Source organism: Schistocerca gregaria, chromosome 10 (assembly GCF_023897955.1).
Source record: "Schistocerca gregaria isolate iqSchGreg1 chromosome 10, iqSchGreg1.2, whole genome shotgun sequence".
NCBI classification, from domain to species: domain Eukaryota; kingdom Metazoa; phylum Arthropoda; class Insecta; order Orthoptera; family Acrididae; genus Schistocerca; species Schistocerca gregaria.
Genome location: NC_064929.1, coordinates 65,092,661 through 65,110,602, shown reverse-complemented (window position 1 = coordinate 65,110,602; position 17,942 = coordinate 65,092,661). Strand labels below are relative to the sequence as shown.

Below are 17,942 nucleotides of genomic sequence, written 5' to 3'. Positions count from 1 at the left end.
GACAGCAGCTAAAACACCTACTTGGCCATCATCATTTGTTGCAGCTCGTGGTTGAACACTTCCTATTTCCTTAAATAACGTAACTATCCGGCGAACGGTCCGGACACTTGGATGATGTCGTCCAGGATACCGAGCAGCATACATAGCACACGCCCGTTGGGCATTTTGATCACAACAGCCATACATCAAGACGATATCGACCTTTTCCGCAATTGGTAAACGGTCCATTTTAACACTGGTAATGTACCACGAAGAAAATACCGTCCGCACGTACGTATACCTTTGTGACTATCTATCACAAAGCGAAAAAAGTGGTCCAACTAAAATATTCATATTTCTTTACGTACTACACGAATATGTTTTTTAAAAAAAGGGTTCCTATTAAAAAAACACAGTTGGCATTTGTTTGACCTACCGCAGTGCCATCTAGCGGGCAACCATTGCAACAAATTGTTTCCCCCTTCAAGTTAGACAAGTTTCGTTCTTTGTAGTTTTCTTATTTCGTGGGTTACTTGGCCTGGTCACTATCAATGGAACTTTTCGAGATTTTTTTTTGATGCAACGTTTTGCGTTTCTGTATCTCGTATTTATTGACATAGCCGGCCGCGATGTCTAGCGGTTCTAGGCGCTGAGTCCGGAACCGGGCGACTGCTACGGTCGCAGGTTCGAATCCTGCCTCAGGTATGGATGTGTGATGTCCTTAGTTTAGTTAGGTTTAAGTAGTTTTAAGTTCTAGGGGACTGATGACCTCAGCACTTAAGTCCCATAGTGCTCAGGGCCGTTTGAACCGTTTTTTATTGACATACCCTGTACCATAAAGAGACATGTAGCGCATAACCAAGCGAATGTTTATCAGAACAGCGAGTAAAAATCTGAAGCAAATCCGTCATTAACTTTTCGATATTTTTGGTAACAACATTATACGACGACTTTTGTTTATATAGTGATATAGATGATGGATGTTGTTGCTGCAGGAGCGCTTCTATGACGACCCCGACGACACAAAAGACGAGGGCACCGCACCGTGGATAGTGCCTATCACGATGGCGTGGCAGCAGGACATGTTCCAGAACACCGCGCCGAGCAGCTACCTGATTCAAGACACTCCGCTGGAGCTCGACATCACAGCCTCGCCGGAACAGTGGGTGGTGATGAACGTACAGCAGACAGGTAGGGTATCAGTGAGAGCTGCCCAACAAGTTCTGGGCCTGTCGGTAGTCCTGAAAGTTCTTTCAGTGAGGCCATGAGGAGCTGGTGGCTGGAAAACCCAAAACGCTAACTCAGTCCCCAGGTTGGAATTGGTCCAGTTAGTTGTTCACATCGAGTTTTGTTAACATCGAGTATCGATTTAAGTGTCAGGAAGTCGTTTCTCAAAGTATTTGTATGGAGTGTAGCCATGTATGGCAGTGAGACGTGGACGATAAATAGTTTGGACAAGAAGAGAATAGAAGCTTTCGAAATGTGGTGCTACAGAAGAATTCTGAAGATTAAATGGGTAGATCACATAACTAATGAGGAGGTATTGAATAGGATTGGGGAGAAGAGGAGTTTGTGGCACCACTTGACAAGAAGAAGGGACCGGTTGGTAGGACATGTTCTGAGGGATCAAGGGATCACCAATTTTGTATTGGAGGGCAGCGTGGAGGGTAAAAATCGTAGAGGGAGACCAAGAGATGACTACACTAAGCAGATTCAGAAGGATGTAGGCTGCAGTACGTATTGGGAGATGAAGAAGCTTGCACAGGATAGAGTAGCATGGAGGACTGCATCAAACCAGTCTCAGGTCTGAAGACCACAACAACAAGTTGTTCACAATAGCATCTCTCCTACATGAAACATGAGTTTTGTTTCTTTTCTTCTTTCATTACTCGTGGCAGCTATCACTGGTTTTATATTTGCAACGATCGGTTTCGCTTGTGACTGCGAGCCATCTACAAATCTGAAAATGAGAAGACCAAAGTAAGCAAAACTAAATATTTCATTTCTTTAAAATTTTATATACAGGAAAACTTAACAATGTTTGCTGAAAGGTCAACATATAGAGAATGCTGAAAGGAGTCAAACAATTCTGTTCTAATTTTCACACTAAAAGCAAAGTTTATGGAGCTACCGTAACTTTTCTGTTGCTCGCAATGACAAGTTGGAAGAAAATAAAACTAAGTACACTACTGGCCATTAAAATTGCTACACAACGAAGATGGCGTGCTGCAGACGCGAAATTTAACCGACAGGGAGAAGATGCTGTGATATGCAAATGATTAGTTTTTCAGAGCATTGAGACAAGGTTGGCGCCGATGGCGACACCGACAACGTGCTGACACGAGAAAAGTTTCCAATCAATTTCTCGTACGCAGTTGACCGGCGTTGCCTGGTGAGAAACGTTATTGTGATGCCTCGTGTAAGGAGGAGAAATGCGTGCCATCACGTTGCCGACTTTGATAAAGGTCAGATTGAAGCCTATCGCGATTGCGGTTTATCGTATCGCGACATTGCTGCTCGCGTTGGTTGAGATCCAATGACTGTTAGCAGAATATGGAATCGGTGGGTTCAGGAGGGTTATACGGATTGCCGTGATGGATCCCAACAGCCTCGTATCACTAGCAGTCGAGATGACAGGCATCTTATCCGCATGGCTGTAACGGATCGTGCAGCCACGTCTCGATCCCTGAGTCAACAGATGGGGACGTTTGCAAGACAACAACCATCTGCACGAACAGTTCGACGACGTTTGCAGCAGCACGGACTATGAGCTCGGAGACCACGGCTGCTGTTACCCTTGACGCTGCATAACAGACAGGAGCGCCTGCGATGGTGTAATCGACGACGAACCTGGGCACACGAATGGCAAAACGTCATTTTTTCGGATGAATCCAGGTTCTGTTTACAGCAGCATGATGGTCGCATCCGTGTTTGGCGACATCGCGGTGAACGAACATTGGAAGCGTGCATTCGCCATCGCCGTACTGGCGTATCACCCAACGTGATGGTATGGGGTGCCATTGGTTACACGTCTCGGCCACCTCTTGCTCGCGTTGACGGCACTTTGAACGGTGGAAGTCACATTTCAGATGTGTTACGGCCCGTGGCTCTAGCCTTCATTCGATCCCTGTGGAACACTCCACTTCAGCAGTATAATGCACGACTGCATGTTGCAGGTCCTGGACGGGCCTTTCTGGATACAGAAAATGTTCGACTGCTGCCCTGGTCAGCACATTCTCCAGATCTCTCACCAATTGAAAACGTCTGGTTAATTGTTGCCGAGCAACTGGCTTGTCACAATACGCCAGTCACTACTCTTGATGAATTGTGGTATCGTGTTGAAGCTGCATGGGCAGCTGTAGCTGTTCACGCCATCCAAGCTTTGTTTCACTCAATGCCCAGGCGTATCAAGGCCATTATTACGGCTAGAGGTGGTTGTTCTGGTTACTGATTTCTCAGGATCTATGCACCCAAATTGTGTGAAAATGTAATCACATGTCAGTTCTAGCATAATATATTTGTCCAATGAATACCCGTTTATCATCTGCATTTACTCTTGGTGTAGCAATTTTAATGACCAGTAGTGTAATATGCTTACACTGTTGTGCAAACCTTACGAACGTAAGTAACTTTCCCATAGTGTGTTACAGTCAAGTAACACCGTTCGCTGAAACTTGTACCATACATAGAAAGAACGACTACAGCGTGATACAGAAGATAACTGAAACAAGTACGCAATGAGATGAACAAAAATGACACTTTTGCTCACAGAGAATAATTACTCTAAAGTCCCCACGATTTATAACGGTTCACTGGACATTGCAAAAGGTGTGACATACTTCTTAAGAGGGCGTGTGATTACCACAAATGGCGATGCATTTTCTGCAACTTGTCCCCATGGTGGCCACAAAGTTGACAAAGGGTGCTTGTTGCAGAGCGTTCCATTCCTGCATCAGTGCAGCTGACAACTGTTCGATGGTCGTTGGATGTGATACAATATTTCTTCCCAGTGCATCTCACACATTGTCAATAGGATGTAAGTCGTAGGAGCAGGAAAGCCAGTCCATACGTTCAATATCCTCTGTGCAAGATTATGCCTCTCCACACGATAATACTTGGACAACCAAAACTATAATGTTCGACAATGGCCATGTGGTGAGGATTGTGAATGCATAAAGCACCCAAGAACGCTTTCAGACATGGTCATTCCGGTAGTTCAGGTACTAAGGTGCGAAGAAGCATAATGTTGCATCAGCATACTGGCATCTAAATCTTTGAACATGATACACTCCACAGTACACTGTATTCCTTCCTTGTCAGGGGTGCATCCAGTCCTGACTTAACTATGTTTGCATATTGAACAGTGCAGGTGCAAGAAGCCTTGGAATGAAAGCATATTTGGCAAATGGGCTGGTATACCCCATTCCCTGACTTAAATCCCACTGAACATGTGTGGCATGCGTTGGGGATATGTACTGTAGCATGTCCACGTGCTATAGTGACCTCTCAACAGTTGTCAACATGGCTGGTGGAGGGTATGGGAGCATATGGCCATCCATGGTGATCATACACCCTACTAAGAACCAAGTCCTGGCTTCTGTAATGTCAAGGAGATCATCATAAGCCATGGCGACTTCAGTGTAATTGTTGTTGTTGTTGTTGTTGTTGTCTTCAGTCCTGAGACTGGTTTGATGCAGCTCTCCATGCTACTCTATCCTGTGCAAGCTGCTTCATCTCCCAGTACCTACTGCAACCTACATCCTTCTGAATTTGCTTAGTGTACTCATCTCTCGGTCTCCCTCTACGATTTTTACCCTCCACGCTGCCCTCCAATGCTAAATTTGTGATCCCTTGATGCCTCAAAACATGTCCTACCAACCGATCCCTTCTTCTAGTCAAGTTGTGCCACAAACTTCTCTTCTCCCCTATCCTATTCAATACCTCCTCATTAGTTACGTGATCTATCCACCTTATCTTCAGTATTCTTCTGTAGCACCACATTTCGAAAGCTTCTATTCTCTTCTTGTCCAAACTAGTTATCGTCCATGTTTCACTTCCATACATGGCTACACTCCAAACAAATACTTTCAGAAACGACTTCCTGATACATAAATCTATATTCGATGTTAACAAATTTCTCTTCTTCAGAAACGCTTTCCTTGCCATTGCCAGTCTACATTTTATATCCTCTCTACTTCGACCATCATCAGTTATTTTACTTCCTAAATAGCAAAACTCCTTTACTACTTGAAGTGTCTCATTTCCTAATCTAATTCCATCAGCATCACCCGATTTAATTTGACTACATTCCATTATCCTCGTTTTGCTTTTGTTAATGTTCATCTTATATCCTTCTTTCAAGACACTGTCCATTCCGTTCAACTGCTCTTCCAAGTCCTTTGCCGTCTCTGACAGAATTACAATGTCATCGGCGAACCTCAAAGTTTTTACTTCGTCTCCATGAATTTTAATACCTACTCCAAATTTTTCTTTTGTTTCCTTTACTGCTTGCTCAATATACAGATTGAATAACATTGGGGAGAGGCTACAACCCTGTCTCACTCCTTTCCCAACCACTGCTTCCCTTTCATGCCCCTCGACTCTTATTACTGCCATCTGGTTTCTGTACAAATTATAAATAGCCTTTCGCTCCCTGTATTTTACCCCTGCCACCTTTAGAATTTGAAAAAGAGTATTCCAGTCAACATTGTCAAAAGATTTCTCTAAGTCTACAAATGCTAGAAACGTAGGTTTGCCTTTTCTTAATCTTTCTTCTAAGATAAGTCGTAAGGTCAGTATTGCCTCACGTGTTCCAACATTTCGACGGAATCCAAACTGATCCTCCCCGAGGTCTGCATCTACTAGTTTTTCCATTCGTCTGTAAAGAATTCGCGTTAGTATTTTGCAGCCGTGGCTTATTAAACTGATAGTTCGGTAATTTTCACATCTGTCAGCACCTGCTTTCTTTGGGATTGGAATTATTATATTCTTCTTGAAGTCTGAGGGTATTTCGCCTGTCTCATACATCTTGCTCACCAGCTGGTAGAGTTTTGTCATGACTGGCTCTCCCAAGGCCGTCAGTAGTTCTAATGGAATGTTGTCTACTCCGGGGGCCTTGTTTCGACTCAGGTCTTTCAGTGCTCTGTCAAACTCTTCACGCAGTATCGTATCTCCCATTTCGTCTTCATCTACATCCTCTTCTATTTCCATAATATTGTCCTCAAGTACATCGCCCTTGTATAAGCCTTCTATATACACCTTCCACCTTTCTGCCTTCCCTTCTTTGCTTAGAACTGGGTTGCCATCTGAGCTCTTGATATTCATACACGTGGTTCTCCTCTCTCCAAAGGTCTCTTTAATTTTCCTGTAGGCAGTGTCTATCTTACCCCTAGTGAGATAAGCTTCTACATCCTTACATTTGTCCTCTAGCCATCCCTGTTTAGCCATTTTGCACTTCCTGTCGATCTCATTTTTGAGACGTTTGTATTCCTTTTTGCCTGCTTCATTTACTGCATTTTTATATTTTCTCCTTTCATCAATTAAATTCAATATTTCTTCTGTTACCCAAGGATTTCTAGCAGCCCTCGTCTTTTTACCTACTTTATCCTCTGCTGCCTTCACTACTACATCCCTCAGAGCTACCCATTCTTCTTCTACTGTATTTCTTTCCCCTATTCCTGTCAATTGTTCCCTTATGCTCTCTCTGAAACTCTGTACAACCTCTGGTTCTTTCAGTTTATCCAGGTCCCATCTCCTTAATTTCTCACATTTTTGCAGTTTCTTCAGTTTTAATCTACAGGTCATAACCAATAGATTGTGGTCAGAGTCCACATCTGCCCCTGGAAATGTCTTACAACTTAAAACCTGGTTCCTAAATCTCTGTCTTACCATTATATAATCTATCTGATACCTTTTAGTATCTCCAGGATTCTTCCACGTATACAACCTTCTTTCATGATTCTTAAACCAAGTGTTAGCTATGATTAAGTTGTGCTCTGTGCAAAATTCTACTAGGCGGCTTCCTCTTTCATTTCTTAGCCCCAATCCATATTCACCTACTATGTTTCCTTCTCTCCCTTTTCCTACACTCGAATTCCAGTCACCCATTACTATTAAATTTTCGTCTCCCTTCACTATCTGAATAATTTCTTTTATTTCATCGTACATTTCTTCAATTTCTTCATCATCTGCAGAGCTAGTTGGCATATAAACTTGTACTACTGTAGTAGGTGTGGGCTTCGTATCTATCTTGGCCACAATAATGCGTTCACTATGCTGTTTGTAGTAGCTTACCCGCATTCCTATTTTCCTATTCATTATTAAACCTACTCCTGCATTACCCCTATTTGATTGTGTGTTTATAACCCTGTAGTCACCTGACCAGAAGTCTTGTTCCTCCTGCCACCGAACCTCACTAATTCCCACTATATCTAACTTTAACCTATCCATTTCCCTTTTTAAATTTTCTAACCTACCTGCCCGATTAAGGGATCTGACATTCCACGCTCCGATCCGTAGAATGCCAGTTTTCTTTCTCCTGATAACGACATCCTCCTGAGTAGTCCCCGCCCGGAGATCCGAATGGGGGACTATTTTACCTCCGGAATATTTTACCCAAGAGGATGCCATCATCATTTAATCATACAGTAAAGCTGCATGTCCTCGGGAAAAATTACGGCTGTAGTTTCCCCTTGCTTTCAGCCGTTCGCAGTACCAGCACAGCAAGGCCGTTTTGGTTAATGTTGCAAGGCCAGATCAGTCAATCATCCAGACTGTTGCCCCTGCAACTACTGAAAAGGCTGCTGCCCCTCTTCAGGAACCACATGTTCGTCTGGCCTCTCAACAGATACCCCTCCGTTGTGGTTGCACCTACGGTACGGCCATCTGTATCGCTGAGGCACGCAAGCCTCCCCACCAACGGCAAGGTCCATGGTTCATGGGGGGGCAGTGTAATTATTGTTTTTTAATAAAAGTGTCGTTTCTGTGGCTCTAACGCGTATTTATTTCAGTCATATTGTGTACTATACTATAGCAGTTCGTTCTATGTACGGTCCAAGTTTCACTGAGATATGTTACTTCTCAGTGACATGTGATGCGAAACTTACTATCTTCCTTAATTTTTGCACATCCGTTTATATCGGGTGGTTATAATTAAACTATCCGCATTTAACATATTATAACATGCAAGCTAATTGGCCAGCCGGAGTGGCCGAGCGGTTCTAGGCGCTTCAGTCTGGAACCGCGTGACACATACGGTCGCAGCTTCAAATCCTGCCTCGAGCATGGATGTGTCTGATGTCCTTAGGTTACTTGGGTTTAAACAGTTCTCAGTTCTACGGGACTACTGACCTCCGATGTTAAGTCCCATAGTGCTCAGAGCCATTTGAACCATTTGAACCATCACAGCGCCACCATCCAGTTCCAACTACGACCACCAGTTGCCGTGGTCTGTCATCGTGACTCATAGTCTCACACACTTGAGCACTTATTGACATGTCAACATGACCTTGTACAAAAGGAGCAGAGCATTATTGGTGAAGCACTGTTATCAAAACAACAGTAATGTTGCAGCTGCCCTTTGAGAATATCGCCAGCTGAAAGAATTACAGAAGGATCCTCTTTCCCCACCTGTGCGGAGCATGATGAAGTTTGAATGAGCTGGAGAATTGGACGTCGCTCCAGGAAGAAGCTGACGACCTGTTGTACCACAGGTGGTTGATGAAATCGCTGTTGCTGTGGCAGACAGTACTGTGTACAATCCTTGATCGTCAGGCAGTACCGTGCTGTGTCATGACAGTGGAACATCCCATGGTCCAGTGTACGGAAGGTGCTTCAAACCATTCTCAAATGGTATCCATACAAGATCTATATCGTACTTCAGCTTGCACCACAGGACACACGACGTATTGAATTCACTCTCCACTTTCTTGCAAGGATTTAAGTTAACGAAGGCTGGCCCAGGACCATCCTGTGGACAGACAAAGCCCATTTTACTCTGATGGTTGAGGTGGACACACAGAATTGGCGATTGTGGGATCTTCATCTCCAGTCACTGTGCATGAAGTTTCTATGTATGGTGACTGTGTCACTGTATGGTGTGTCTTCATGGCTACATTCGATATTGGTCCATACTTTTTTCGGCGCTCAAGGACCAAAGGCGTGTAGTGTCACTGGACAGAATTACTGTGACATGCTTCAACACCATGTCATACGCGCCCTACGGGAGAGAGACGCATTGAACACAACCGTTTTCATGCAATATCGGGCCCCACAACAAAACGCTCGTGAAGTTCACCTGCGTCTCCAAAGCACGTTTGGAAACGATCGAATTATCAGCCGATCGTTTCCAAATGCTCGGCCGGCACGATCACCTGATCTCACTCCCTGTGATTTCTGGCCGTAGGGCTTCCTGAAGGACACTGTTTACCAGGGGAATATTCACACTGATCTGTGGCGCATCGTATCAAGAGAGATAGCCAGCATACCTATGGACATGCTTTGTTTTGCCGTTCAGAATGCAATCCTGAGATTTCAGGCTCTTGACACTGATGGGCGCCATATTGAGCCCCTTTTGCAGCAGTAATGGTACTGGTATGTAATGGTGTGTGAATTCCTAAGATCCCAAACTGCTTAGGTCATTGGTCCCTATACTTACACACTACTTAAACTACCTTAAACTAACTTACGCTAAGGACAACACACACACACCCATGCCCAAGAGAGGACTCGAACCTCCAGCAGGATGGGCCGTACTATCCGTGGCCTGGTGCCTCAGACTGGGCAGCCACTCCACACAGTGGTATGTAATGTTATGATGTACCATAGTAGCGCATTAAAAGTGTTTCGACTGAGCTGATTCTGCATTTTTTATCTTTCCTATGTGCTTGATATTAATGCTACCAAGTTTGGTACTCGTACAGTAATTAGTTTCCTTGTTATAACGTGTTAAATAGGAAAAGTTTTATTATAACCACCCGGTATGTAGTGAGTCTTGTTTATCTTCACCTACCAAAACAACTTTTGTCTTGAAGCAAAATGAATGTTGTATCAAGCAAATCTTGTAACTTTAACTTCACAGATGCTGTGAACTGGACAGCAACAAGCCAAGATATTCGCTCTTCTTCTTGGCCAGTGGAGTATAGATCTGTATCTCTCCACCAGCAGACATAAACAATGACATTAGAAACGCTGATACCCAGTTTCACTCCATTAGCTGGTCTTACCCCACTTTTTCCTACACATGTGATCCGGTGTTCCGTCCACAAATGTCATCATAAGATCTTGAACAAAAACGTTTGACGACCACTACTGTACGGCATTGATTCTGGCCACCCCAAGTCCTGTAGCCTGTAATCAAAATCACCCATTGGATCCTAACCAGTGGGACTAGCCATATTATATAACAATATATTGCAGTTTCTACAGCCATGATCCTTTTAATGTTTGCTAAATACAGTCGTCACGGCGTTGCCGTTTTAATAGCTAGCATTAAAATGAAATTTTCACTCTACAGCGGAGTGTGCGCTGATATGAAACTTTCTGGCAGATTAAAATTGTGTGCCGAACCGAGACTCGAACTCGGGACCATTGCCTTTAGCGGGCATGTGCTCTACCAACTGAGCTACCCAATCACGACTCACGCCCCGTCCTCACAGCTTTACTTCTGCCACTACCTCGTCTCCTACCTTCCAAACTTTACAGTAGCTCTCCTGCGAACCTTGCAGAACCAGCACTCCTGTAAGAAAGGATATAGCGAAGACATGCCTTAGCCACAGCCTGGGGGATGTTTCTAGAATGAATTTTTCACTCTACAGCGGAGTGTGCGCTGATCTGAAACTTCGTGGCAGATTAAAACTGTGTGCCGGACCGAGACTCGAACTCGGGACCTTTGCCTTTCGCTGGCAAGTGCTCTACCAACTGAGCTACCCAAGCACGACTCACACCCCGTCCTCACAGCTTTACTTCTGCCAGTACCTCGTCTCCTACCTTCCAAACTTTACAGAAGCTACAGGTTCGCAGGAGAGCTACTGTAAAGTTTAGAAGGTAGGAGACGAGGTACTGGCAGAAGTAAAGCTGTGAGGACGGGGCGTGAGTCGTGCTTGGGTAGCTCAGTTGGTAGAGCACTTGCCCGTGAAGGACAAAAGTCCCGAGTTCGAGTCTCCGTCCGGCACACAGTTTTAATCTGCCAGGAAGTTTCATTGTACAACTTGCTCAGTGTTCCGACTGACTGGCAGGTCACATCACTGGTCCCACGGCTGTGCGCAGGTTACTACCGGGTGCAGTACGACGAGCAGAACTGGCAGCTGCTGCAGTCCCAGCTGGAGTCCGACCCGTCGCAGATCCACCCACTGTCCAGAGCCCAGATCCTCGATGACGCACTGGCGCTGGCCTCGGCCAGCCAGCTGGACTACGAGGTGGCGATGGACCTGACGCTCTACCTGGATCGCGAGACCGATCCCGTGCCGTGGATGGCCGCCCTGCCCAACTTCGCTCTCCTCTACCAGAGGCTCGCCAATTCAGACCTCCAGGAGAACTTGTTGGTAAGTTACCTGTTCTCTCTTGCTCATGCCACTACCATAGCAGCAGTCTCTTTCATCTACATCTAAGTCCATACCCTTCAAATCACTGTGAAATTTGTGGCACAGGATACTGTGACATGGCCATCAGAACCAGCCTATGTGATCATTTTTATTGAAGGCTTGTGCATGCAGCAAACTAGCTTCAGCTGCATATAGGTTGAGTGGACAACGTTGGGCACTTGCTGATTAGCAGGCATTCCAACACCACATCTGCTGTAATGACAGGTATCTGACATATGGAAGTACTGGGAGGTTATCATTAAAGTGCAGCTACTCACAGAGGTCCGGTGCTGGCTGTAGTTGTAGTATGGCAGCGACACTTTGTAGCTATGCTAACGTGTTAATGAGGAACATATTTTTGCTGGAAAATCATTACTTCCAATTTTAGCCACCATTTGCAAATCTGGTACTGTGAGAGTAAGAACGACATATAGAACGGCTTTCCAGATTGGGAAGGAGCGTCTGGTCCCCAGCATGAATCCGCCCAGAGGACTTGTGTCGAGGTCGGTTGAGCCAGCCAGTCTGTGGATGGTTTTTAGGCGGTTTTCCATCTGCCTCGGCGAATGCGGGCTGGTTCCCTTTATTCCACCTCACCTACACTATGTCGGTGATTGGTGCAGGGTCCGGTGAGCCGGCCAGTCTTTGGATGGTTTTTAGGCGGTTTTCCATCTGCCTCGGTGAATACGGGCTGGTCCCCCTTATTCCACCTCACCTACACTATGTCGGCAATTGCTGCGCAAACAAGTTCTCCAGGTACGTGTACACTACCATTACTCTACCACACAAACATAGGGGTTACGCTCGTCTGGTGTCAGACGTTCCCTGGGGGTCCACTGGGGGCTGAACCACACAATAACTGTGGGTTCATGTGGGGCAGTGGAAGGGTGGACTGCGGTAGTCGTCGTGGGGTTGTGGACCACTGCGGGTGAAGCAGGATCGAGCCTCTCCGTCGTTTCTAGGTCCCCAGTTAACATACAGTACAATGACGTATAGAAATGTTTGCGTATTTAATGGATTAGGAATGGAACAATGGTAGAAAAGATCAAACAATTGAGAAAGGCATAATGCTGATTTTATTTTTAACTGCCATTGACGCATTTGTTTAACATGAGCGTCAGAAACATAAACGAGATGCTGCATCTATAAAACAATGTTGCTCGCAGGCATTCAGATCAGGTAGAAACCGAATGTGTCCCTGGTAAATGTCTTCTTTTATATATACACTGAGCCAAATTCCACATGGATTCAGATCATGCGATGCTGTAGGTCATGCTTCTGGGAGGCTCCTGGAGATAAAACGTTCATGGAAGATTGTGTTAAGCAGATCTTTGACTGGGCAAGCGATATGAGGTGTGGCCCCATCTTGCATGAAAACAGTGGTTTCCACACAGTTGCACTCTCCCAAAGCAGGAATCACGTGCTGTACAAGGGGGACTCAATCACATGAAGAAGTCACAGTACACTTTACATACCCTCTGGGTGAATTCTCTTCAAAGAAGAACGGACCAAGAATGAAGGTGCTTCTGAATCACACCACACAGTTTACAAAAGGCGAATGCAGTGGCTCTTTGTGCACACTCACGGTTTAACAGCACCCCGAATTCGGCAGTGCTATGCATTCACTGCACCCTGTAGTGTATAATGTGTCTCGTCACTCCACAGAATATTATATAGGCCTATCATCACCTTCGGTCTCTACCAGAAACCAGAGAGCAAATTCAGAACATTGCTGTGGACCACGAGGTTTCAGTTGCTGCACTGTCTGGATCTTCTACAGGTTCCAGTGTACTGTTTACCATGGGATGTAAGATTCTCGTGACACTGCATGAGATGTAGCTCTACCCAGGTCACTTGCTGTGTGGTCAGTAACTGCAACACCAGCCTCGTCAATAGCTTCCACTGGAGTAGGACACCTTCCTCTTCCAGATCCCACACCTAGCTCATCAGTTTCCTCATTCCAGTCACAAATTTGAATTGACACATATCATACTGTACTTTTCTTAATTTGTTGATGTCACAGTGAGTCAAATGATTTTTGAAGACAAAAAGTATTGCATCCACATCACTGCCTTGATCCCTAGCTTTCAGTATGTCATGTGAGAAAATCAGAAGTTGAGTTTGGCATGATTAATGTGTTTGCAATCCGTGTTGGTTGGCATGGAGGAGATCAGTCTTTTAGAGATAGCTAATGAAGTTCAAGTTAAAATGTTCTTTGTTTCTGAAGTAGATGCATATCAATGAAATTGGACAATAATTTTGTGGATAACTATGTCCACCCTTTTTGTAGAGGGTGTTACTTGTACTTTCTTTCAACTTTTGGCTGAATTTCTTGTTTGTGCTGTCTATGGTATTTTACACTTAATGATGGATTTTCAAAGTAATTCTTATGGGTAGGGGCAACCTATCAATACCAGACAGCATGTATACATATTCAGCAAAACCTAAAATGGGAGACACATCTTAATCGTGTAAATAAAAAGTTAAACACACGTATGCAGTGAGAATCCCCTCACAAAATGCAAGCTGTGCATCAGTGATCACAATGTACCATGCCAGTATTCAGTAACTGCTGATGTACGGCATTATCTTTTGGGGGAACTCCATAGGTACAAACAAAACATTTAGGCTAAAGAAAAAGATTGTTAGAATAATAAACCATGCTAAGTACAGAGAGTCCTGTAGACCAATATTTAAAAATCTTAATATACTGCCTCTTCCTTGCTTATATATGAATGAAATACTAAATTTCACAAAAAGAAGTATTTTAAAAGATGGAAATATCTTCAAGGATAGCTGTGATTAGCGCCCTCATGATACTAGGCAGAAGCATTATTTGCATGTCAATACAGCAAGTACAAACATTTATAAGAGAGGAGTGTATCATACTGGCATAATGCTGTACAATCACATGCCATCCTATTTGAAATAGATGCAAAATTTACAAAAGTTTAAAGTGAAACTGAAAGAGTACTGCTTAACCACTGCTTCTATTCTGTTTCTGAGTTTTTAGAGTACCATAAAAGTATAGTGTAACTGCTCAAATATTCTTAACCAATCTATCATTTTATTTCATTATATTCATTTTGTCATCAATATTCAACATGTATTGCATAATTTTTAATTATTTATCTTTTCAAAATAACAATGAATATGATGTTGTATATACTTTACCAACCTGACTTGTCCTACATCGTTTGTGTAAAATATGTATCTAAACATGATTTAAGGGCCAATAAAGAAAATGCAAATACATGACAAAATTTTATGGCATGTGATATCGCAGCTGTGCACATCAGCCCCTTTCCTCAAAGTGTGTGTGAGTTAAGTCTTGTGCGTATCTGTTAATGTGGAGAATATGTGTGTGTTGTGTGGTGTCATATTTGTTCAGTATGCTGAAGAGAGAAGGGAGATGGCAAAACACAGCTTCCCCATCTTTCTGTGATCTCAGTGATCTACCCTCTCTCTTTCCTGAGGAAGGAAGTAATAGTGCCAAAAGCTAGAATAGTTTTGTCTTATACACATTACCAGATCAGAAGTATCGCAACGATCCCATGCAATGTGGGGTTGACCACTACATATTATGAGAGGCGGACCTGCCAGTATACAAGGAGGTGGGGAGTACAGTGTTGTCTGCAAAAGAAGCTGTAACAGCAGCGTGGGTGAGTCGGGAGAGCTCAGTGTCATCGAATATGGACTACACATTGCATGTCACCTTACAAGGGAGGCCACGATGTTGTGATCACAGATTTATTTCAAACTTTGTATACCTTTAGTAGGCCATTAAAACAACATAATGTACGAGTAGTAAGTCGCACTACTCTGGAAATTCCAAGAACATCGCAAGAGAAGTTTCACGCATCTATTATGTGGCTTATGTATGTGTGCACAGGTGCCAGACATCAGAGCTCATGATGATCAAATGGCGTCATCACAGGAGCATGTTCGGTCAGAGGGGCAGACTGGTCTCTGTAATAAAAAAAACTGAGTGAAATATTCAACGATGAACTAGAACAGGAGTCATATGACGTCCACCCCGACCAACTGAAAAAAAAGCGGTAGAGGTGTTAGACTACCGGACTGTCGGTTGGTGTTCAATTTGTGGTCGTTCTCCTCATTATTAAAAAGAAAAGAAAGAGAGAAAGTGAGAGAGATATGAGGCGACGTTCCGACTCCTGCTCAGACTTAATTATTAATGTATTTTTTTTCATCACTGGTCATGTTATTTAATTTATATGACATTGGAGAGGTAATGTAATGAAAAAAACCATGTGTATTTGTATGGCGTTTCAGTTTATGTTATCCATGCCTGTATGCCAAATACCATACTGCCAAGAACATATCCAACTTGTAATTGTACATTACTCTTGTGGTTTGGCACATTGTAACATACAATATTACTCATTGTAAATGTCACTCACATCATCATTTATCGAGCTTTGAGTTGGGTTTTCTAAGCCTGTCCCTCGCCCTTGAAAATTTAATTACAAATAGTGAATAGTCAAATAACATAGGAAATTCATTACAACTTCTTGAAAATGCATGTGGGTTTTTTCATTATATTACCATTACATATATTTTTTCATTATCTTTTCATTATATTATATACAGGTTGTAAATTTTAAGCTGACAAACCAAAATAACTCGAAAAATAAGCTTCACGTGAAAAAATGTGTAGAATCCAAAGTTGATTATTTTCGAGGGGGACATCTGCTGGTGTTAAAATTAGCCCACCTCTCCAGCCCCCTGGAGGTGGGGTGGGAGGCAACTTTAAAAATTCAAATGGGAACCCCAATTTTTTATTGCAGAATCAGATTCCACATAAAAAACTACGTACATTTTGTCTTAAATATTTGTTTTGTTTCTTGGTAGTTGGCGCTGTAATTCGAGAAAATGCATGTTGTCACTTTTGCGTGAAAAATGGTTATGGATAAATAAAAAAACAGTTATTTACTTCGTAAATTTTGATTCACTAAAACTAAAACTCTCCCTCTCTCGCCATAGGGTGAGGTTTGAAAGAGAGGAATTAGAGTTTTACTCACATATTAATTTTTTCCGGAGATACGGATAATTTTAGTTTGTTTCGTCGTCATGAGGCTACGCAACTTTTAATTATCAAACACATCATCTGACTAGCTAACTAACTAACCAAACATTTCAATTACTATCGAGTAAACTCATTAACTACAAAACTAACTGACTCACGAACCCAAATATTTGGGTCAACATTTGTAAAACACTAATTCCTCTCTCTCAAACGCCACCCTATGGGAAGAGAGGGAGAGTTATAGTTTTAGCGAATCAAAATTTATGAAGTATCTTTTATTTATCTATAACCATTTTCCACGCAAAAATGAGAACATGGATTTTCTTGAATTACGGCGCCAACCACCAAGAATCAAAACAAATGTTTAAGACAAAATGTAAGTAGTTTTTTATATAGAATCTGAGTCTGCAATAAAAATGGGGATTCCCATTTGAAATTTTAAATTTGCCTCCCTCCCCACCCCTCAGTGGGATGGGGGGCGCTAATTTTAGCACCAGTAGATGTCCCCCTCGAAAATATTCAACTTTGGATTGTACACATTTTTTAGTGTGAAGCTTATTTTTCGAGTTATTCTGGTTTGTCAACTTAAAATGTACGCCCTGTATATTGCATATTCAGTACTTCTAAAGCTGTCCAAGTCCACTGTTGGTGATGTGACTGTGAAGTGGAACAACAACAATGAAACCAAGAGCAGGCTGATCTCTGGAACTGACAGAAATGGACCGCTGAGTATTGCAGAAAGTGTTTATAAAAAGTTGCATGAACTCAACGGAAGGAATTATTCATGAATTCCAACTGCTATCACAGATGATCTAGCTCAATGATTGTGCATAGGTAGTTAAAAAGACTGGGGTCCTCATTAGCTACATCCTGTTTCTGTAGTCAGTACTAAGCGACACTTGAGGCGATGTAAAGAGTCATCCACTGTCTGGAAACAAGTGATTTGCAGTGATGAACCACTCTATACTCTGGCTTTTGGTAAGGTAAAGGCACCAGAGAGGCAATTCTGACGTTGCAGTTGATAATGGAAGTAAGAGTGAAGAAAATTCAAGACACAGTCATAGGATCTGTCGACCGGGAAAAAGCGTTTGACAGTGTGAAATGGTGCAAGATCTTCTAAATTCTCAGTAAAATTGAAATAAACTATTGGGAGAGACTGATGATTTACAATATGCACAAGAGTGAACAACCAAGAACGAAGTGTTCGGATGAAAAAGTGTGTATGACAGGGATGTAGTCTTCTGCCCCTACTGTTCAATCTGTACACCAAAAAAGCAATGATGGAATTAAAAGAAGGGTTCAGGAGTGGAATTAAAATTCAAGGTGAAAGGATATAATTG

The 17,942-nt window shown here is 43.1% G+C and overlaps 1 protein-coding gene across 1 annotated transcript in view; it reads left to right on the top strand.

Moving 5' to 3' along the window:
* Positions 1-17,942, top strand: part of LOC126293582 (aminopeptidase N-like) — a 217,492-nt gene that overhangs the window by 147,581 nt on the left and 51,969 nt on the right. The window contains exons 11-12 of the mRNA XM_049986857.1: positions 975-1,170; positions 11,245-11,519. Of these exons, the coding sequence (XP_049842814.1) occupies positions 975-1,170; positions 11,245-11,519 (471 nt within the window). The remainder of the gene's footprint in view (positions 1-974; positions 1,171-11,244; positions 11,520-17,942) is intronic.